Source organism: Tamandua tetradactyla, chromosome 12, assembly GCF_023851605.1.
Source record: "Tamandua tetradactyla isolate mTamTet1 chromosome 12, mTamTet1.pri, whole genome shotgun sequence".
NCBI classification, from domain to species: Eukaryota; Metazoa; Chordata; class Mammalia; order Pilosa; family Myrmecophagidae; genus Tamandua; species Tamandua tetradactyla.
Genome location: NC_135338.1, coordinates 33,447,258 through 33,470,135, shown reverse-complemented (window position 1 = coordinate 33,470,135; position 22,878 = coordinate 33,447,258). Strand labels below are relative to the sequence as shown.

The 22,878-nt window shown below is 44.0% G+C and overlaps 1 protein-coding gene across 1 annotated transcript; it reads left to right on the top strand.

Annotated features, from left to right (window-relative positions):
• The first annotated feature begins 19 nt into the window (after window positions 1-19).
• NPC2 (NPC intracellular cholesterol transporter 2) lies at window positions 20-16,108 on the top strand. Its single transcript, XM_077123050.1, has 4 exons — window positions 20-255; window positions 7,609-7,716; window positions 12,846-13,018; window positions 15,328-16,108. The coding sequence occupies exons 1-4, from the start codon at window positions 174-176 to the stop codon at window positions 15,412-15,414; spliced, it is 450 nt and encodes a 149-aa protein (XP_076979165.1). The 5' UTR covers window positions 20-173; the 3' UTR covers window positions 15,415-16,108.
• Window positions 16,109-22,878: the final 6,770 nt, after the last annotated feature.

The following is a 22,878-nucleotide window of genomic DNA, read 5'->3' as shown; positions in this document are numbered from 1 at the left end:
CCGAGCCGGGCCTGGCTCTCTGGATCTGGGGGCGGGGCTCGGGCAGGCCTCGGCCCTGTTGGTGATGACTGGTCGCCTGACTGGCCCCCTCCTCGGCCCCCACTGGGCAGGTTTATCTCGTGACCGCGGTGGCCTTTTCTTCCTTGCTCGCGCTGGGACCTTCCTTAGCTGCGATGCGTTTCCTGGCCCCTGCGCTCCTGCTCCTGGCGCTCAGCGCCGCTGCCCTGGCCGAGCCGGTGTACTTCAAGGACTGCGGTGAGCTCCGGGGCAGCGCGAGGTTCCCGCGCCCTCTGCGGACCGGCCTCGTGCTGAGCCCCGCAGGCTGGGCTGGGAGGAACCCGCGGGAGTCCATGGCTGACGTGTGGGACAGGGGGCTTGCCTCGATGAAACCCAGTCGCTCACAACTTGTCTCTGCATGAAATGCGAGTATTTGGCGGGGGTGGGGGTGGGGGGAGTCCTTGAACGCTCCCTGGGGTGGTGGGCGTTCTGCTGAAGTTTCCTGAAGTTTGTAGGGCGGTCAGCCAGAGCTGAGGGTGAGGGAAGGAGCGCCCAACTTCGTTTTATTTTTGCCTTGTATCTTGATAACCACCTACCGTCACCGCCACCACCCCCTTCCGTTTCCTTTTCTTTCTGCTGACAAGTTAAAAGTCAAATCCTCTTTTCTTGATTTTTCCCGTTGGAATTTTCTGATTCTGAATTAATCAGTTTTTCCTTCTATAAAACTCGTGTTTCTAGTCCCACCTTGTGACACGTAAGTGTGGCCGCTGTGGTTGGAATCTTTGCGGGAAAATACAACCGGGAATAGAAATCCTGAGTGAGTTCAGTCACGTGTACGGAATTGATTGTTCTAGCAGAACTCTGCTAGGGTGGAGAGGTACAGTGATTGATGAAAGAGTTATGAAACTGATTTTCCAAGTTTTTGAGCTGGAAGGAAACCTGGAGATCATATAGTCAGTTGTGGAATTTCAGAGATGTTGGGTAGCTTACCCAGAGTCACACAGAAGAATGGGTAGGTATGGGAGCTAGGACACAGAATGGATCAAGGAATGAAGACTGCTGGTCTATCAACACTTGTCCCACTGAGCTAAGATACTCAGTTTAGTTTAGGTGGATTTTCTCTCATGTCCCTGGATGAGGGCGAGGCCTGAAAGCCAAAAGGCAGAATCAGTACGTAATCACCCTTTCGTACCTCCTCTCCAGTGACCAGGACTGCTCTCCAGGCCTTTCCTCTGTTACTTTCCCTATCCCCTCTGGCCACCCCAACTGGGTACTCCACTGGAGACTGGGTCCTGCCCTTCTCCAGGTTGCAAAGGCAGGTTTTCTCTCTGTCCAAGTCTCTATCCCCACTTGAAATAGTCCTATGAATGGCCAAGTTATGACCTTTCCCCTCATTAAACTTAGTGGCTACTATTTGGATGAAGACACTATGTTGACTTTATTAACTTATTCCATACTTATGATCTCTTTACAGATTGTGAGGAAACTGAAGCACATAGAGTAACTTGCCCAAGGTTCCAGCTAGTAAGCAGTAGAAAATTGAGTGTTATTTATGAGCCTCTTTGGGTTTCAATAACATTTTTTTTTTTTAAACATGGGCAGGCACTGGGAATCGAATCCGGGTCCTCCAGCATGGCAGGCAAGCATTCTTGCCTGCTGAGCCACCCTCAATAACATTTTAAAATAAGAGTAGTTTAGGTGAAATAAACTTGGAAATGGCTCTACTCAATTGAAAAAAAGCAGACAACACCTAGGAGAAGAACCTCTTACAGGAAGGAGGGTTTCAATTTACATTCAAATTGGGAAATACAATGTGAAAACTTAGGCACACAGCAAAAGAGCTTTGAGTGCCACTCTACACTTCCTGGGGAGATGGGATTTCCTCAAGCAAGAGATGGGGCCAAGCAAATTTTAGTTTCGCAATGTTTGCAGGTTGAGGCTGAAAGAGTTTATTTCATTGACATTGGAAGTCTAAGAATCTTTTCTACAACCGAGAAACTAGATGAAGTAGTGACTAGTACTACCCTTTGCTGGTTCCTACTAAATCATGTGACCCAAAGCAAGCAGGAGCTTGGACATTGGAAGCTTTAGTACAAGCACTGATTTTCAGTTGTTTTTGCATTTTTCCCCTCTCCAATAGAAGATTGGGTGGAGTATAAGAAAGTGCTTCTCAAACTGTTTCTGATACCTAAAAACCAGATCCTTGTATATACAATTTGAGAATTTTGCCATGAGGAAGAAGCAAACTGAGCATAAGGAACTTAAAGGTATTATTTATAGACTTAGCTGGAGCAGTGTTGGTCAATATGTTGATAGTTTAAAAAGCTCTTCCATCAAGGGTAGACACAAACTGAGAAAACAAAATATATCTATTTTATCTTTTCTTTTTTTTTTCATGGTCAGGCACCAGGAACTGAACCTGTGTCTCTGGCATGGCAGGCAAGAACTCTGCCACTGAGCCACCGTGACCCACTATTTTGTCTTTTAAGCGCTAAGCTAATCTGTTAATTGCAAAACAATCTCAGCCACCAACTTTGCCAGGCCAGGGAAGAGTCAGGGAGAGCCGGCCTGGCCCAGAGGCTGCCTGGGATGAGAGCACAGGACACCAGCTCCCAATCAGATATAATTCTCCCATGAAAATGATCCAGGCTAGCTATAGGAACCACTCAAGATGTTGTGCCACAGGACTAATGATGAGGAGACTCACTCAGTAGCTACTACCTTAGATCTGTTGGGGACCCTTGCCCTGCCTCTGCTAGTGCAAGTAATTGGACATCTTTCTACGTTGGTTCTTCCTTCGTGTATACAAACCTTTTGTCTACTGTGCTTCAGTCTGAACCTGGCCCAAAAGTGAGATTTTGGATTGTTTTTGTACTCTTCCAACTTGCCAAGGCTTTCTGCCAGAAAGATGTACATGAGCCAGTTGTCAAAGGTGTTTCTGAAAGAAGGACCAAAGTAATACCAAGAGGTCCCAGATGAAGAGGACCCTTCTAGACCATTTCTTGACTTCAAAAGGAAGTTTTAATTAATTCTCAGGATAAAGTCGTAACGGTCCCATGACTGTCCATTGAATACTGAAGGTGTAGACAAGCTTCTGGTTAACCCAAGTCAGACATTTTATTAGAATGCAGGGTTACTTCTTTATCATTCACACATACACCCACACATACTGTCTTCACCCTCTGTAATGAAACAAACCTAGGCTCCAAAGCCTGCTGGCCGAGAAGATACACTGCGTTCAGGAGTCATTTGGCTGATACAGAACACAGGAGGGAAAAGGGACAAGTAGCTAGTATAGGTGATCGCTATCTTTTAAAATTTGTTATAGGCAGAAATTCGAAAAATCTTGCAGAGTTAGCAGCCTCTGGGGCCCCAGAAACCAAGTTGGCAGATATGTCTCTGATAGGGTCTAGGCTTGCGACACCAAGGAGAAAGGCCTGGCTCCATCTTTTCTCCCTCTCTCATCTGAGAGCCTGTGTTAAGAAATGGTATACATTGAGTTAACTCAATGATTCCATCAGAGGTGAATTTTCTCTCATGTCCCTGGATGAGGGCGAGGCCTGAAAGCCAAAAGGCAGAATCAGTACGTAATCACCCTTTCTTACCTCCTCTCCAGTGACCAGGACTGCTCTCTAGGCCTTTCCTCTGTTACTTTCCCTATCCCCTCTGGCCACCCCAACTGGGTGCTCCACTGGAGACTGGGTCCTGCCCTTCTCCAGGTTGCAAAGGCAGGTTTTCTCTCTGCCCAAGTCTCTATCCCCATGCTCACCTACCAGTTTGCAGTGGGCTACCAAATGGTGACTAGGCCCTTCCCAGTCCAACACCTCTACACTGCCTTAATACATATTTAATTGCCTGGACAGAACAACTAGGGGTACCCAGATTGCTCCCCACCCCACATTCATGGGCTTGGGGCTCCTAACCCCTTTTCCAGGGGCCTCAGGAGGCTCCATCACCTCTGACCCCCACCTCCCTGAAGTTGTCTCTATAGGAAAAAAGCAGAGCTGAACACGACCTGAGCCAGAGAGCCATTTCCTCTACTTGGGCAAACGAGGTAGACCTCCCAGAGATTAATGCCTGGGGCTGAGCCTGGCCCTTGCCCACCCTGTGGCACAGCCCATCTGCCTTTGTCTGGCCTCTCCTGCTGCTGAGCTCCTGGAGAAACCTCACACGTAATGGCTTGGCCTCACCTGGAGGCCTTAAGCCTAGTGCCTGGTGGGAAGGGCCGACAGACTCAAGGCTTGGTGCCTTCCCTCTTACCCTACCCTCCTGGCCCCTGGGGGGGGGGGGGGGGGCGGAAGGAGGAGTTGCAGGCCAGGTTGGAGGTTTCCTTCCCTTGCTGCCCCTTGTTCCCCTTCCTGCTACGAGTACACCTCTGGAAAGGAGCCCTGGGCTCAGGGTGCCATTGCCATGCCGAGCTCCCCTCTCCCACTCCCTTTTTTCTCTGGTGCTCCAAGACCCCAGTGGGAGGAGGCATGCACCTCCACCAACAGAGCAGCTATTGTGACCTTCCCTCCCCAAGCTGGAACCCAGCTGAGTATGTACTGGGAAATCAATAAAAGTTTGTCACCTTAGGGGGGGGCGGGAAACATAATCTCTCTACCTGCAGTTTGCTGTGTGTCTTCATGCATTCATTCTACTTTTGAGACAGAATCTGTCCTATTTACTAGACCAGTAATTTCTATCCACAAAGTATATTTGAAGTGAGAGGTCTGGCATTTGAATCAAAAGGGAGCTTGCTAAACCATCCAGGAGCAGCTATTCTAGATTAAATTCATTGACTGAATCTGATAATGACAATAGTGAAAACTTACGTAGCTCTACTATATTCCACTAACTTAAGAGCAGCTGTACATACATTAGTTCACCTGCCGTCTGAGGTAGGTGCTCTTATTATTCCCAGAAAGGTTAAGTATCTTGCCTTGACTTTATACAGTAAATATTACAGTAACTCAGATTTTAACCTAAGGTATCAGGCCCCAGAGTCTGCCTCTCCCCGATGGCGACTGGATGAGCTTAACTCTGTCACAGACTCTCTTACTAGGCAGGGCACTTGCATTTGCTCCCTTTTGGCTGTCATTTTCAGGAAACTGGGTAAGGAAACAAGATTTTTAAAGACCTGTACTTAACTTTTCTTGGTCAGGCATTTATTTTGTACAGGCAGCATTTTTATGTTTGTTTAGACTGAGATTTTTTTAAGACTTAGTCCTTGCCCCCAAAGCCACCTGTTTTGAAGAACACAGGTTTCCAAAGTAGAATATTTGTATGTTGCAGATGCATGCTTAAAATTAATCTCACTGGTAGGAGCATGCCGTCAAAGTTTGGGCAGCCAATGGGGAGAAAGAAACATTAGGGTGTGATTGAAAGATTAGGGGAGAAGTGGGAACAGTTTGGGAATAGCTAGTCTTGAGATTCCAAATGGAAATGGCAGAGCTAGGGCTTGAGCCATTGCTTGTGCGAAATGGGAATGTTGATTTTTCTATAGGTTGCCCAGGATGTGGAGCAGGGGCGCTGGCGAATTTGCTAAACCCCCTGTCAGCCATCAAATATGAAATTTTAAAAGAAAGTATTAATTCACAGATGGAAAAGATTTATAGCAAACGTCTGGTGTTATTCCTCAGTGTGTCTTCTATTAGATGGCTCCTGAGCTAAGCCTGAGTTTGTGAGTTATAGATCAGTTTTTGAGACTTCTCAGAAACAATACTGGCAAGTCGGATTAATCCTAGTTCTCTTTTCCTACTGCTTCCCTGTAGGTGGCCCTTGTTTTTTTAAGCATTTGCAGTATTTGCAAATGTGTTATTTCCAACAGCTCTATAGATACAGGCAAAGTAGGTATTTCCATAGGGAAAGAAACCTAGAGTCAGAGGCGGTATTCTTTAGTGCATCTGGTACCTCTGCCATCTTTGCTATATGACTCTGCCCTATTTGGATTTGAGTTTTATTAGGGCCGTAAACTTCTGTTGGAACTATAAAGACCTTGATCTCAGTCCTCTTTAAGAGTTCAACCCTCTGATCCTTGGAAAAAATTCAAGGTCCTAATGACTTGGTCAAGATTCAAGGTACTGCCTGTTATTTTTCCAGTCCAAATATTTCATGACGCGTAAGTGGACTTTTAAGATTTCTTCCCTCAAAGAAATGACTGAATACCTGAAGAACACTCAGAAGTACAGAGTGGAGGATGAAGTCAGTGCAGTTCCCAGAACAGAAATGGTAGGCACTCCACTTTAAGAGTTAAAATGATAATTCCTCTTAAATTTGTTAGTCCACTTACTCAGAAGTGTGTGGACTTCTAGAATCAGCCTGATTTCAAAAGCCAAGGCAGAATGTTCTGATACTTTTCATTTTTCCCCCTATACCTTTAATAGTTCTGCTTATTTCTCTAGGAAGCCAAGTTGGGGCTAAAGAAGGAAGAGATTTCAAAAAGATACAGTGCTGGGCAAAGGATTTGCCAGGATTTGGGGAAGGGATATAAAATCTGAACAGAAGATAACTCTCCATTACTGAAAATCACAACGGATATGGGAATTGAACCTCTAGGATAGAAAGAGAATAGTGGTGAGGGATAAGGAGGTGGTACTGATGTCAAGAAATTTGAAAAGGTTGTGAACTTTTTCTTTTGAAGTCCTTTCCAATGTACAAGACAGTCATAGAAATGATACATACCCCATAGAGAACGCCTTACCTTTACCCGCCCCCAGACCCCAGAATACTTGAGTGAATGTGGATTGTATATGTCATGCTCCTTAAACACTTAATACGGACATGTACATTCCCTAAGAGCAAAAATACTCATTTATGTAACCACTTTAAGTGCAATTATCAAGTTTAAGAAATTTAACATGAATGTAGAGCTTACATTTTTTTTCCAATTTTTTCGTATGTCTTAATTATCTCCTTTTAAGTCTCCTTGACCTCCCTTGTTAGATCCTATCCAAGATCATGTATTGCCTTTCATTGTCGTTGTCTCTGCAGTTGCTCTTTTTAAAATTGTGGTAGCATAAATGTAACTTTTCCATCTCAGATACTCCCAAGCATACCATTCAGTGGGATTAATCTCGTTCACAGTGTTGTGGAATCCTCACCACCTTCCGTTACTAAAACATTCCCTTCTTCCCAAACAGAAACCATATCTCCATTACGCTGTAGTTCCCCATTCTCCCTGCCCCAGCAACCTGTACTCCAATCTCTGTCTCTCTGAGCTTGCAATAACGTTTTGTGGACATGGTCCCTGACTGTTATTGAGTTTGAAAAATAATGAATTTCTTATGGCCAGGAAACCAGCTAGCCCCTCTTTTCATCTCATTTACAGGCTATGATTTTAGCAGTAAGATGAATCAAGATACTGGTTTTTTGTTTTGTTTTGTTTTGTTTTTTCTTTTGCATGGGCAGGCACTGGGAATCAAACCCAGGTCTCCAGCACAGCAGACGAGAACTATACTCTGCTGAGCCAAGATACTGGTTTTTAATTGGACATTATCTTAAAGATTTCATCCTCAAGAAGGCAGTCAGGAGAGAATGAGCTCAGTCTAATTAGGAGAACGAAGCACCTTCCCATTGGGGAGGGGTTGCTTAGGTGGTTCCCTCCTATTCTGATTAATTTTTCTTCTGCAGGTTCTGAGGTTGGTGTTGTAAAGGAACTAAATGTGAGCCCGTGCCCCACTCAGCCCTGCCAGCTGCACAAAGGACAGTCTTACAGTGTCAATGTGACCTTCAGCAGCAGTGAGTAAAAGTGTCTGTTTCCCTCAAATTCATCCTAAAGTATTACATAAATCTCACATATTTGAGTAAGCGTGGCATGGGGTGAGAGGAGTCAAGCAAGATTTTGTGTCTTCCCTTCCAAATCATGCAAAGGTGAGACCCACCATGACTGCAGACACCCTTCTCATACTGGGTTCCCATGTGCCCTTTTCCCACAGCCGTGGTCACTACTTCCATGAGACTAACGAAGAGATTTCCTGGTGTTCTCACTGTTGTACAACCCCTTGAAAAGCAATGTGTTCACAGGTTAGAAAGCACAGCTTAGCTTTTCTGGGTCCTATCTTGGCCCATATGTCACAACAGGTTTTAATGGGAGTGTCAACTCTATTTAGATACAGACTCTTCAGAGTATTAGTAAGGGCCCCAATCCTGTAGACTTCGTAATGCCTCCATGATGTTATTTTAAGCAGAATACCTTTCAGCTGTTGAGTCTTGCCTGAAAATAAAGGTGTAATTAATGGATTTAACAGCCTTTGTAATGTTTAGGAAACCCACCAGGAACCCAAGAAACAATCAAGAAATCTGAGTGTTCTTCTTCAGTTTAAAAAAATATTGTTGGGATTTGTTCCTTGTACCACATTTATCCTCTTCAGATTCCCAAGAATCTAGACAAATATAAAACATTTATTTCTGGGCAGAGCATCTGCTTTGACTCCTTTCTTATTTCCTATCTCATAACACTAGATTAGAAAATCTAATTAAAAAATAAAAAAGTTCCTGTCATCTCTTGATCTTAAGTCTAAAGATAGCTTCAAGTACTAGCTCCCTGGTTGTTTACCTGGGCTATACCCTGATACCCTCCCCCACCCCACCCCTAAAGTTCAGAAGCAAAAATACCTTCTAAACAAAAATCATCCCCCAAAAAAGTTTCTGGGGGCAGGCCACTGTGGCTCAGCAGGCAGAGTTCTCGCCTGCCATGCCGGAGACCCTGGTTTGATTCCCAGTGCCTGTCCATGCAAAATAAATAAATAAATGAAATTAAAAAAAAAAAAGTTTCTGGGACATCATCACTATGGCAACACAGGATATCCCCTGAAAAATCTCCCCAGGGATTCAGCAAATATAAGGACAAATTCCACTTGCTTTGAACTCTGGAGAATGGTAGAGACTGGAGGAGGACTCCACAAGTGCTGAATCAGAGAAAGAAACAAATATTAGGTAGGAAGCTTCCAGCCTGAAAAGGCCTGTTCTCTTCTCTCCCCATCACTAGGACCCATGCATCTTGGAGTTCTCCAGGGGTAGCACCTTGGGTCCCTCCCACTAGGGACACAAACCATAGAGTAATTCACAGCAGTGAGTTAGAAGCCCACACATATCCAGGTACAGAGACCCCAAGAAGACAGAGCACTTGCTGGAGAGGAGAGCTGCAGATAAAAGGGTCCCATGGGTGGGGGGATAGGTGGGGCATGGGCAGAGAAACCATTGGCAGAATAGCAGCCAAGTGCTGGACTCCCTCGAGCCAGAGGGACTTGTTTGTTGGACTTCCTAAATGCAGAGTGGACTTTTCTGGAGTGATCCCATCTGGCTTCCTGGGCAGTATACCTTAACCAGGAGGAAACTGAAGGCAGAGAAGCGTCACAGAGAAAAAACAATTTAAAGGAGTTTCTTTTGTTTGTTTGCTTAGTTGGTTGTTTAAAACTGAACTGCTGTAAGACTGGAGGGTCCTAGAACTGAAAAGTGTAAAGAAAATGGTACTGAGTGAGGGAGCGAATTTAAACAAATCATAGGAGCTGGAGAGAAAAATCTGCGCAAAAACAGATCAGATCAAGATTCCCAGAGAAGGAACAGAGGAAAGAAAGTTTTCTCTTGGAGATGAAACAATTACACAAAAACTGCAGATTTAAAAGTTGTACTGCATATCCAAGGCTAGAATCAGATGAAGAAGAGCTGAGAAAATCTCCTCAACTTGGGCTGTTGTAGGGGTCCAGAATAAGTTGGACTACATGTCAAAGAGAATCCTTAACACAAAACCAATCAATGAAACCTTATGTGAGGCATGCAACCAGGTGACTGAACCATGAGGACAGTATGTTGAATGAAATGTCAGAAACAAAAAGACAAATATCATGCTTCATGTGGACTAACTATAATATACAAACTCAGAATTGAGGTTGAGAGCATGGGTTATCAGGCTGGGGCCTATTGTAAAGGTTCCTAGATTATAAACTCCCTAGACAAATATTATTATGCCTCATATGGACTAACTATAATATACAAACTCAGAATCGAGGTTGAGAGCATGGGTTATCAGGCTGGGGCCTATTGTAAAGGTTCCTAGATTATAAACTCTTATAGCAGTCATATCTATTCTGGACTTGTAACTACTCTTTCTAAATTCTGAGATACTGAGCTATTTGTGTGACACCTGAGACTCAGAGTTAGAGCACTGAAGCTATGAAAGTCAGCAGTACTCCATACAGGAACTGTTTAAAAAGTGGAAAAAGTGATCAGACTTTGACTAGAGATATGAGTGAAGTTGATCTGGATAGAACTAAGGTAAATCAGAATATAGGGTAAAGGATGATATGGTCTATATTAAAAACTTCAACTTCTGTGTTAGACCAAAGGAAGAGATGTTTATTTTGTGCAAAATTTATATTTTTGGTAGCACATCATCTAATTTGTATGGTCAGTTTATGTGAACACTGTAATTGCATGGAATCTTGAGAGAGAGAGTGAGGTCTTGTTGGTTTATACAGGTTAATGTCCCAGTATATCCCAGAGTAATTTGGGCAGAGAATAAAAAAGTATTTGCAAAAGTCCACCTGAGAGACTAGGGGAAAGGAGCAGGTATTAAACTCCCCATCTGGGGAATTCCTGATATTCTCACAAGCGGTGGGGACAACCAATTCAATAGGCTGAGCCCTTGGTCTTGGGGCTTGCCCTATGAAACTTATTTCTGCAAAGGAGACGCTACCCCTACTTCTAATTCTGCTTAAGAGCCCCCCCCCCCACCAGAGAACCTCTTTTGTAGCTCATATGTGGCCTCACTAAGCCAGCTCAGCAGATGGACTCACTGCCCTCCCCACCACAGGGGACATGACTGCCACGGGTGTATATCTCATTGGTAACATGAGACATGACTCCCAGGGATGAGCCAGGAGCCGCGTCATGGGATTGAGAAAGCCTTCTTGACCAAACAGGAAGAGAGAAAGGAGGCAAAGTAAAGTCTGAGCGGCTGAGAGATTTCAGAGTTGATAGGTTATTCTTATGCGTTATATAGATATCCCTTTTTAGTTCATGGTGTATTGGAGTTGCTAGAGGGAAATAGCTGAAACTTTTGAGCTGTGTTTCAGGAGCCTTCGTTCTTGAAGACAATTATATAACAATATAACTTTTACAGTGTGACCATGTGATTGTGAAAACCTTGTGGCTGATGCTCCCTTTATTCAGGGCATGGACAAATGAGTAAAAATAATAATAATAAAACCTTAGACAAGAGGAAGAGGCTGATCTTCAGAGTTAACTTACCAAGATAATCAAATGCCTAGACATCAGCAAAAAATTATAAGCCATACTAAGAAACTGGAAGATATGGCTCATTCAAGGAAACAAATTTAAAACACAGAATTTAGACACGGAATTTGGAAGAACTAGTCATAGATGTTCAAACAAATCTCCTAAATCAGTTCAAAGAGATGCAGAAAAATATGCATAAAGAGAGAAAGGGCACTAAGGAGACAATGTGTGAACATGAAAAAGAACTTGAAAGTATCAAAGAAACAACACTAGAGATAATACAACAGCAGATTTGAACAGGTAGAAGAATCAGCGAGCTAGAGTACGGGGCAATCAAAATAAGACGGTCAGAAGAACAGATAGAGCAAAGAATTGAAAAACTTGAGCATATCTCAGGGATTTTTGTGCAGCATGAAATGCAGAAACATACACGTCATGGGTGTCCCGGAAAGAATAGAAAAGGGGCAGAGAGAATATTTGAGGAAATAATGGCTGAAAATTTTCAAACTCTACTAAAAGACATAAATATACATGTCCATGAAGCACAACACACTCCAAACAGAATCCTACTCTGAGATATATATTAGTAAAGCAATGTTCTATAACAAATGTACACTAACTAGTACAAAGTGTTAATAATAGGGTAGTGTATGGGAAAAAATACACCTTATGAAACTATGAATGGTAGTTAATGGGACTATTTTAATCATCTTTCATCAGTTGTACCAAAGGTTAACTACTGTTTCTGTAAAAAGGTGCAATTTTTAAAAAGTGCTGTCATCAAGTGAAGCAAATGTCCCGTACCAAGGCACAGCGGTGGTGGAGTGGTATATGGAAATCCTGTGTTTTATGTGTGGTTGTTCTGTAAACCCACAACTTCTTTAAAAAAAAAAGTCGTCCCAAATGAGAAAAAGAAATAGAGCCAATATATTGACTCTCCAGAATACCCTAATAGCCCATAACTCTAGCTGCCCTAATTTTGTAATGCTTTTATTCCTCCTGCCAAGGGTCTCTGCTGTCTTGTGACATGAAGGATGGAGGCTGACAGGAAATGATTGTCTCTCCTCCTAATCTTATGATTTTAAACAGATTCTAAAAGGTTACCTCTTTCACCATTGTTACAGCCCATGGCATTTCTCTGGAGACTCCTTTATCCCTCTTTCCATTTTGCCTTCCTTTGTATTTTTAATTTATAGTGGAATCCTCTGGGCAGGTATAGAACAGATGGGAATTCAGAGAACAGTCTTCTAAAATGTTAAGACATACATTACACTCTGATTAGTTTACTGCCAAAGATCAGCTACCTCGTTGGGGAAGGTTATCCAGATAACTCAGATTATCTTGAGAAACTGAAAGCCAGTGAAGAGCCAAGCAGGGTTAGAGAAAAGGACACTGTTGATTGCTTCATTTTGCATGATTCAGTCATTTTTTTTTCAAATTTGATAGTGAATGCTTGCTTCATCCTAGAAACTAGGCATAAAAGAAGAAATAGACTCTGGGAATTAAAAGGTACAGACTTCTGATTTGCTGTCATAGAAATGCCAGTGCTTGAGAATATGTCTAAATTTTGTATGGAGAGTTTTGAAATGGACTGTTTCTTCACCATCTGATTCTCTTTATTTTCTCTGTAGAAATTCAGTCTCAAAACAGCACAGCCTTGGTGCATGGCATTCTGTTTGGCGTTGAAGTTCCCTTTATGATTCCTGAACCTGATGGTTGTAAGAGTGGAATTAAGTGTCCCATCGTAAAAGACCAGACCTATACCTACCTGAATAAACTACCAGTGAAAAGTGAATACCCCTGTGTAAGTGACATTGTGGGTGAGGACTCTGGAGGCCTTGTGACTGGATTAGAAATCTGAGGGGAGGAAGCAGGAAGCAAAGATTGGGGCTAAGAAGTCCAAGGATTCCTCATCTGTTTGGTGAGGAAGCCAAAGCCTGAGGACAGCAATCGTCTTAGTCATGGTTCTCTAGGGAAACAAGAACCAACAGGAGACACTGTAAATATGAGATTTTAATAAAAGTGTCTCATGCAACTGGGGATGCACAAATCCTAACTCCACAGGGCAGGCTGTGAGCTGGGAACTCCGATGAAGGTTTTCAGTGAATTCCCCAGGAGAAGCTGGCTGAAAATTCTCTCTTCTGACTGCTGATGGCAATCTCCTCAGTGGATTATAGATATAATCAGCCAAAGGTACGATCAATTACTAATGAGGCAAGTCCTTGCAGTAACAGGCCAGTGCTTGCTTGACCAGACAACTGAGCGCCATCACCTGGTCAGGTTGACACCTGAACCTAACCATCCCAGCAATCATGGGGTAGGGCAGATGGTTTTCAATATACCCCTTTGTTCTTGGACTGTGACCTAATGGTTAGCCTATACCCAGTGATGCCAATTTTATATACCATATATAGTATTTTTATACACTATTTCCTATTCTCATGTCCACCCTAGTTTACAGATGAAGAAATTTGAGCCTCAGAAGTTATGGACAGAGTCTGCTCTGCTGATAAACATTACAGCCTAGATTTAGGTCTGGGTCTTGTGACTCTCAAGACAGTGCAATGTTAAGAGATTTTAAACTAGATACCAAATAGCCCAAGATCCAGTTGTTTTAGTATTGTAATCGGAAAAATCTGGTTTCTCTGTTAATCTCGTCACAAAATAGCAATCATTTGTTAGCTTCACAGCAGAGAGATAGCTTTTTCCACTTTTCTTTCTCTACCCCACACCACCTCCACCTCTGACCCACCCTGCTCTACGTACTTCTTTTTCTACTAAGCACTTGTGAGATTATATCCTGTTTGAGTGGGTCTTGTATTAAAGGCAGGAATCTTGATAAGAATGGAAGAAGTAAAGGAGTTGCTTTTTTCCCATGAAAAAGAATAGCTGCATTTCTTGAGAAGAAGTAAAGTAGAACCCAGGCAGGTCTGGCCATTTATTTTCTAGAAAAGGCAAGTGATTAAAGGACATTCTAAAGAGACCCTGATAGGGACCCTGTGCTTAAGGGATGCCAGAGACTATACAGATCAGGGACAGATTTGTAGGTTAATTTGTGGAGTAGCCACATAATTGTGGACATTTCTGAACCTCAGTTAAGTATGAGAATGTCAACTCAGGGCCTGGTACAGAATAGGTACCTAATATAGGGTAGTTTTTTAAGTGAATTACATTTAATTTGAAAAACAACTCAAACTATGTTAAAGAACCATGTGAAGCAGTAATTGATGTGTAACGATCTTGAAAAACTCACAAAAGTTTCAAGAAGCTGGGTATCATTGTAACTCTTGTTGCATAATGAAGAAGCACTTGAGTACAAAAGAGAAAGTAATAACTAATGACAAGCTGATAGCTACATAAGAAACGACCTGCAAAATGTCAGTGAATTATTAAGAATTAGAGGGGACACCCAACTGTATGAATGTAACAAGGCAAGATTGCTCTGTAATAAGATATATTATCAGAAAGTTAATTCTAATTGTATCACAACTTAGGGTTGTTGTCACTGAAATGATTCATATAGCCGTAAGTTTCTTTGAAACATCCTTTGTGCTTTGGCATTTCCATTTCTATTTCCAGCTAACAAAGTTTCCTTATACTTTAGAATCTAACTTTATTTCATCACCCCAAATAGAAACTCTATCCATTAAGCAGTAACTTCTTCCCATTGGTTGTGGTAACCTCTACTCTTTCTGTCTCCAAGAATCTGCTTAAGACTCTAACCTTTCTGTTCTCTGATCTTCATGGTTCTAGTTGGAAAAGGCTGGATCAGATTGCCAAATACATGAGAAATTGTTAAAATGTAAATTATTTTTTATGCAAGGTTCACTTATGTCCCACTGCTCTGAGAGTGAGAAGAGTCCTTCATGATTGTATTTGGCCAATCAGTTAGGTTAGTATGTGATGCTGCTAAAACCAATGTTGGGCATAACTTGGTTCACCCTTCTGAGTTTGAAGGCCACAGTCTCAAATCCTAAGCAGTCTTCATGATGACATGACTTAAAAAGAGAAGGATGAGGAAGTAGGCGATCTCTTATCATCTGTAGCTGGGATACTTGGTTACCAATGATGGATTAAGATCAGGCCACACTTTTATTTTTCCTTTTTCTCCAGGTTAAAGTGGTGGTGAAATGGGAACTTAAGGATGACAAAAAACGGAGTCTCTTCTGCTGGAAAATCCCAATAGAGATCGTCACCTAGAACTGTTGTGTGCCAATATATCTGTGGGGGGGGGTGGTATGAATTGGGGGAAGAAGAGGAAGTGGAAGAGAAATCAAGACTGAAGCTAAATCAGTGCCACAAGATGAAAGGAATTTCCATTGCTATTTTGTGCCTCAACCTCCAAAAGCATCTAAGACCCTGTTTCCTGAGAGCTGAGAACTGTTTCCCTTGGTGTACTGTTTATGAAAGGTTGAAGGAAGGAAGAGAGAGCAAGACTGTAGGGCTAGGCATGGACTTGTCATCTTCAGTGTTTTTTTTTTTTGCAGTTGGAATATGGAGGGCCCAACTAGATAGGACCTAAGGGAAGTTGCGTAGAGCTATCGGATAACTCACCCATCCTCACAGTAGAGGTGGCATTCCCAAACCACAAGCTCTCAAGTGCCTCACTGAGTTCGCTGCATCTGGTCAACGAGTCTCCTGACCGCTGAGCACCTCCAGCCCCTTTGCTTTGACGGTAGAGACTTCCTCTCCTGTAGTAGCCAGTGTTTCATTGAAGGCGAAATTCAGCTCTGGATGGCCAGTTCTCTGTGGTAGTCTCATGTCTCTTTTTCAGTCTTAGATGGCTTTATTAAATGCAACATCTGTTTAGCAGATGTTCGATTTTTTAACAACATTAACTTGTGGCCTCCTTATGTTCCTAGAGATGTGCCGTTAAATAAAAACTTGTCAGTCATGTGTTTGCCAGTGCATTTCTCCAGGTCCATGGAAGGTGAGCAGCCAGTTCCCTGTGGAAGTCCTGAATGGAGCTGGTGCTTGGTCCCTTAGGGCACTGGAGACGTGATTCTCAGAAACTGCCTTATCGACCCAGTTAGACCTTAACTGTCTACTTCATATAAAGTGGATTTCTTGTTTTGTTTTATTTTGTGTGAACTTGTAACTTATATTTTTGTTGCTGGAGCCACCAAGCACACTTGAAAGAAGTCGTGAAAGCAGATATTACCTAATTGAATAATAAACACCTGACGGGTCAAGGGAACTGAATTGGGAGTAACTTGGGGTTGGGGATCTTTTGGGAACCCCCTCCCATGACGAAGAAAGCCAAGAAGTTAGATGCCATAAGGCCAATGAAAAAATGAAATACTGTATCCAGGTACTGGCCAAATTAATCAAACTTTGGAGTTTTCTACTCTTTTGAATTACAAATATAATGGGACAAATATTTTTTGTCTGAATTGAACCAATATACTATCAGCTGGCTTTTATTTGGAAAAGGGAGTAGAACCCAATTCACAAATGAGTAATGTGGACCTTGGAAGGTCGTTAGGTTGAGAAAAAGAAGGAACTAATTTTTCAGTTGAGTTCATACAGAGTGCCTGTCAGGCAACTCATTTGATCCAGTTCTTTTAATGCTGTAAGTACACCAGACGCTCAGATTTCTTTGTCCTGAGAGTTCCCTAGGAAAACCACCAGGGGACAGCAATACATCAGGAATACAGTACTTAACTGCCGAGATTTACTTGTTAATTCCGGGCGCCATTCCATCACATCCTAACTAGCTAAGATCTGCGTATCTTATCACATTGCTTCCAGAGGAAGAACCCACCCCGTCTCCCTATGCCTGACTCCCTATGCCTATGCATGTCAGAATTGTGTGCATTCCTACCGTAGGAGCATGGTAGGTCCCTGGCACATGGTTCCACCGAGGAATAAAACTAATGATGTGCTCTTTAAATCACCTCAGCTCTCTACTTCAGTTTCCTTATCTATTAAATAGGGATAACAACAGGAGGGTGGTTGAAGTGAGAGGATCCATGTAAAACGCCTATTTGGACTGCAGCATGTGCACACTCAGTAAATGTTAGCATTATCCTGGGACACACTGTCCTCTTCTAGAAACAGTAGGAAAATCAGAATGTTCAGTCTGACGCCTGATGATAAGGACACATCACATAAGAAATGATAAAAACGAGGCTGTCCTTTATGCAAGGAACAAGGAGAGTTCAGCTCTCTTGTGTTAGCTCCCTATTCCCAGAAGGGTCATGGCATTTAACTCCTTTGAGGCTAACAGCGACCTAACCTGCATTTCATCCTCTTCTACCCTCACATGTTTAAAGAAAGCAGAAGAAAAGTAGTCAATAGAGAGCAGAAGAGTAAGGCAGCAGCTTGTGTCTATTTCCCAGCCATTGTGAGGCGATTTGAGCCTGCAGCGGTGAGGTAGTTGGGGGCTCCCTGAGGGGGGATTAGTTTGAAAGGTCGTCTTCTGTACAGATAGTTCACAGGAGCCCCCCCTCCCGCCCCAAGTCATTAAAACATTGAAAAGCACCATTTCTCAGGCTATTTATATTTAAAAGGTCATGCTCTTTCCAGCAACAGTCTCATGCTTTTCTAGTCCACTGAGCAAGCCATGGAGGTTTGGGTACAACTCTCATGAATTCCAGGGCAAATAAATTCAAGGCTCCAGTTATCAAAAAGGACACCACTGTTGAAGCAATAAAGGGAACCCAGCACTAGTATCCCCAGTTTGGGAGAGTGTTGAGCATGAGGCCTGGTATTTAGGCAAATCATCTTCATGCTTGTGAAAAGCAATATACACGAAGTAATTTCATATCTTCTATAATTTGGTTTTGAACTCTTAGTTTTGTTTCTTAAGGAAGATGGATTGTCATTATGCGTTGTTGGTAAAACAGTCCATTATCCCCTGAGGACATCCCCCAGTTGTAGGAAGGATGGGTTGAAATGTGTGAGATCCAAGCTAAGGGAAGATGATCTGGGATTAGCCATTGTCAGATCATCCACAGAAGCAAGTAATGCTTAAATGACTGGGTTGGGATGAGGACAGAATCATGGTACAGAGGAAGTACCTTGGCGTAAGGAAAGAGTTACGTGTGAGAATTATTTGCCAGGGTTGCTAGAGTGACAATTCCCCAAACAAGTGTTTTCCACAGATGTTGCCCTAAAGGTCTTTAGAGGAGTCAAATTGTTTGGGATGGTCATATCATTTCCTAAGAAGAGAATCCCCTGGCCTATCCCTTAGATTCTGAACCAAATCCCTTTCACTTATAGCTGTCAGTTGACTAGCAACTAAATGGTCTGGGTGTTGGTTGCCATGGAAACGGCTAAAAGGCCCATTGCTATGGGAACTTACCATGTTTTCCACACCAGGGGTTTGGTTCCTAAAAAAAAAGGGTAAAGGGGAGGGTGGAGCCCCAGAGATGGGCTGCATAGGTGTAGCCTGGGGGGCCTAGAAGAGGGTGAGCAGTGGGCTGTGGCAGTGTGGGTAGGCTGGGTGGCCTACTCCTTGCAGAAAGAGCAGGGACCTCTCTTTCCACTCTCTCCAGGCATTCCCTGCCTGTTCTGTTTGTTGCCTGGTGGTAGCCACGAAGCACAGGGGTTTGCTATCCCAAATGGAGAGCAAGGGCATGAGACTTGGGGGCATAGATCCAGCACGTCGGTGCTGGGCCCTCATCCGAGGGATCTCTGAGAGGGAACATCTTGGCTCAACTGCGGCAGGTTGTCCACAAATCATGTGTCCCAGATAAGCAGCCGGCAGGTGAAAGGATCCGCCTCGCTCTGCCTGCCAATGGGTGAGGCTGATAAGGAGCCAGCACACAAAATGGGTGGCTGCTGGCTACCAGCACGGCAATGGTGCTGGGGGTTCCAGATCGGAAAGCGGAAGGGCAGGCCAGCAGCAGCGGTCTCTGTCCTCAGTGTTAAGAGAAATATATTACTCTGCTCTCGACAGCCCCTACCCACCCCAAGTGTCTGTGCCAAAGAAGGGGGTTGCTGCCAGTGGATCAAAATATTAAAGGTTTGACAGAGATTCTCAGTGTATTCGTACAATGATTGTAAGATTCTTTTCTGGGTTTTGCAATGAAGGTAAAAGCGCCTATCTCGGTGTTTGGTGGTAAGAGGGCCTTTTACTGAAACAGAGAAAAACCCTCTTAGTGGCTCTTGCATTAATTCCTGTTGATGTGTACGTAATGTATTAGTTGAAGGAATTGGACTAGGTGATCTCTGATGTCCCTTTCAGAACCAACAGCTCATGATACATGGAGACGTTGAAAAGGAATTCGAGCACCCACAGGCAGGATGAAACCAACTAATTTGTTTCCACTTATTCCTTCCCGTGAGGGCGAGGAGAATCCCTGGAATCCAGATGAGTTTAGGACTGAGATGAAAGCATCAGATATGTCCGGCCCAGAGGACTTTCAACCTGATTGTCCAGAATCCAGAGATGTGTGGTTTTGATGTTCTCTCCGTACCTTGCATCGCCCTGCCTGGGGTTGTAGGTCTCAGTCCCTTCCAGGAGGCTTCAGAGTCTAGGAGGCAGGCTTCAGGGAGAGAGAGAGACGCCACCCAGAATTTGGATGCTCCAAATCTAAGCATTTCCCCAGGATCTGTGGGGAGGTTTCCAGTTCAGGATCGCAGCAGTTGTTCAGAGCTCAATAATATTTAAATTTTTAAATACCAAATCTGGGTGTATCTCCCACCTCCAACTCTTTCCAGCTAATTAATTAGGATAAATTACTTCATCCCTTAAAGCCTCAATTTCCTCAGCTGTAAAATAGGGATGATAAGAGCACCCACCTCGGGGTGTTTGTAATGATGACAAATATGTAAATTGTACCCTGCAGTGCCTGGCGCATAATAAGCCCGTGAGTGAGACCATTATTATTATCCTAGGAAGGAAGGTTACAGCCATGATTTTCCACCCCCTGGAAACCACTCAGGGGCCTAGAATCATAGCATTTGCCACGAATGTATCTTCCAAATTTAATTCCAGGAGCCTTTTCAGGCTGACAGCCTCTCTGATGTCCCTCCCTGCGGTTTGCTTTCATTAAGCCAGATACCAATCCTCTCCTTACAATGCTCAGCCAACATTTTTTTTTCACATGTAACTTTTTGTGTGAGGCCTTATCTTCCTACTAGTCTGTCAACATTTAAACATCTTTAAATAAAGGCCTATAGCCCAGCAATTATTTAATGATTTTTTTAAATATGGAAAAAACCCACGGTTCTTGGGGTTTTGCATCTGACTATTTAACCCTCTGGCAGACTTTATTTACAAAGGGGAGGGAATAGTGACAGTTGACTTGATTTCATCGTCCTGGAAAAGGGCACGGTACCACCTTCTCCTGGGTGGGCTACCCCCGGGACATGGGCTCACATCTTCTACCGGCCAGCTGTCATCTGCACCTTGGACTCGGGGACCAGGCTGGCTTGCTTCCAGCCTGAAGGCGCCCTGGCCCTGGGCTCCAGAGGAGAGGGCTGCCCTTCCCCTCCTGGCTTGCTGCCTGTCTGGCTCAGCAAGCTTCCCGACTGTTCCTGGCTGTGCCTGCCTGGGTCCTGGTGAGGGCTCTAGTGCTGTTGCCCCAGGTCGCCTCAGAGAGAGGGTGAGAGAAAGCAGATCTGGCCTAGCCAACCCTCACCCCTCTCTGGTACGCTGAATCTCTGCAGCCCCCGGCAGACCCTCCTTGGCTTCCCGCCAGAGCTTGCCGATGCTTGGCTCAGCCGAAACAAGGCCCAAAGAGCTATATGGAGCATGTCCCAGACTGTGGCTGCTGAGAAACATCTCCTGTCGAGGTGGGTACCAGGAAAGCAGTGGGGGTGAGGAGGAAGGCACTGAAGCGTAGGAGAGAGAGCCTCTAGGCCTGACTGATTTGCTGTGTGACCTTGGATGAATCATATATCCCCTTTTAGTTAAATAACTCCTAGGGGTGTTGTATGGAAAACAAAAAGAGGGGTGTGTGCATGTCGCTTGGAAACAGAAAGGCTATTCATACCCAGAATATTTAATATCCTAGGCTAGGGCAGGGAATTAAACCTTTGGCCCTTACTGCCTAAATCCTAGTGACTCAATGAGTTGCAGGCCCCACAAAACAACAGCAACAAAAAAAACTATACAAAGTCCTGGACTTGGTCACCGTAAGAGCAAGGTTAAGGCTGATGCAATAAATGCCTGTCTTTGGCCACAAAACAGACCTCGAATGTAGCTGGCTGTCCTGAAATGTCTGCTTTTAGTCCTGGAGACGTGGAAGGCTTAGGACCCCAGCCACATCTGTCATCCTGACCATCATACGGGCTGGTTGAATTCACACAGACAGGGCAGTGTGAATTCCTTTCACCCACACCTATTGAGCAACTTCATTTCCAAACACTGCGCTGGGTGCTGCGGATGCAAAAAATTGAGTAAAGCTTGGCCCCCGCCTCTGAGGAACCCAGCATCTGGTGGGAGAGGCCAGCAGCAAACTATCACTGCAAGGCAGTTGGACGATGCCTTGACAGTTGCGTGTCCACATCAGTCTCCTCTCAGTTCCTCAAACTGGCTGTGTTCCCTCCCACCAGCCATGGGACTGTTACTCATGCCATTCCCTTTAACTCGAATGCTTTTCTTCACTCCACCCCTTTCATTTCGTTAACTGCTACTCATCCTCCAGAGTTCTACGGAAATACCTCTTCCTCTGAGAAGCCTTCCCTGACCACCTTCCCCCCACCACCACATCCAGGTCATTGTTAAATGTCCTCTTAGCATCCTACTCTCTCCCTTTATGGTACAGTTATGAAGGCCTTTTTTTTGGCCACTGTTTGCCTCGGGCCTAAGGATTTTGTGTCCCCAAACAAAAATAATATCAAACACAAAAACAAGGACCCGAACTGAACAGGGAGCCTCCCCATAAGAAAGGCACAGAAAGAAGATGAGCGAGGGGCATGGAGGCCCCAAACCAGCAGCTTAAAGGCATGGAAGATCCGGGGGATGGGGAGGAGCAGAGAGACTGGAGCCCCCTGAAAAGAGAGCTCAGATCTAGGAGGTGGTCTGAGGGAGGGAGAATTCCAAAGCCCTGTCATCTGTAGCTTTCTGAGTTTGAAATAAATAAATCTCTATCTAGAACCCTTATTCTCAGGGAGGTACTTGGGTCCCTAAGGATCAAGTGTTCCAGGGGCACAAAACAACAGGATAAATGCAGCTCCTTTTCCCTGGCGCTTCAGTGTTTTAACAAGGCTTTGGGGTGTGTGTGTGTGTGTGTGTGTGTGTGTGTGTATGCAGAATTAGGGGAGTGGAGTCCCTTTTATATTAAAACTAATACTGATACAGAGTAGAATACAACTTGCATTCGATTATAAAGCTCACGAAATCTTGAAAATATTTAATGCTATAACTTCAGAGGCAGTTTGGTGAAGGAGCCCGAGAAGCATTGATACCTCAAAGTACTATACTCCAAAGGATTCTGATTAGTTGAAGTTCTATAAATCAAACGTTAGAGACGGATGGAGGACATAATGCTTTAGAGGCATAACTTTTCTTGCTCATTTTGCAGCGCCCCCCCCGCCCCACTCCTGCTGAGAGCCAGCTCACTGCTCAGCAGCTGCCATTAAATACAGAACTGAATCCGTGGCAAACAACTCACCCTTAGTGTGGTCTGTAAATTGTTCACTGGATTTTATCAAGATTCTTCTGCCTAGCCACTTCTCCAGAGACAGTTGGAGCCACTTAATTGTCTGTCT

Bases quoted from the DNA above. Each gene is read 5' to 3' on its own strand.
- NPC2 (XM_077123050.1), top strand. From the start codon at position 174: ATGCGTTTCCTGGCCCCTGCGCTCCTGCTCCTGGCGCTCAGCGCCGCT. The intron at 256-7,608 runs GTGAGCTCCGGG...TTTCTTCTGCAG, and splicing joins GGTGTACTTCAAGGACTGCG to GTTCTGAGGTTGGTGTTGTA. The intron at 13,019-15,327 runs GTAAGTGACATT...CTTTTTCTCCAG, and splicing joins TGAAAAGTGAATACCCCTGT to GTTAAAGTGGTGGTGAAATG.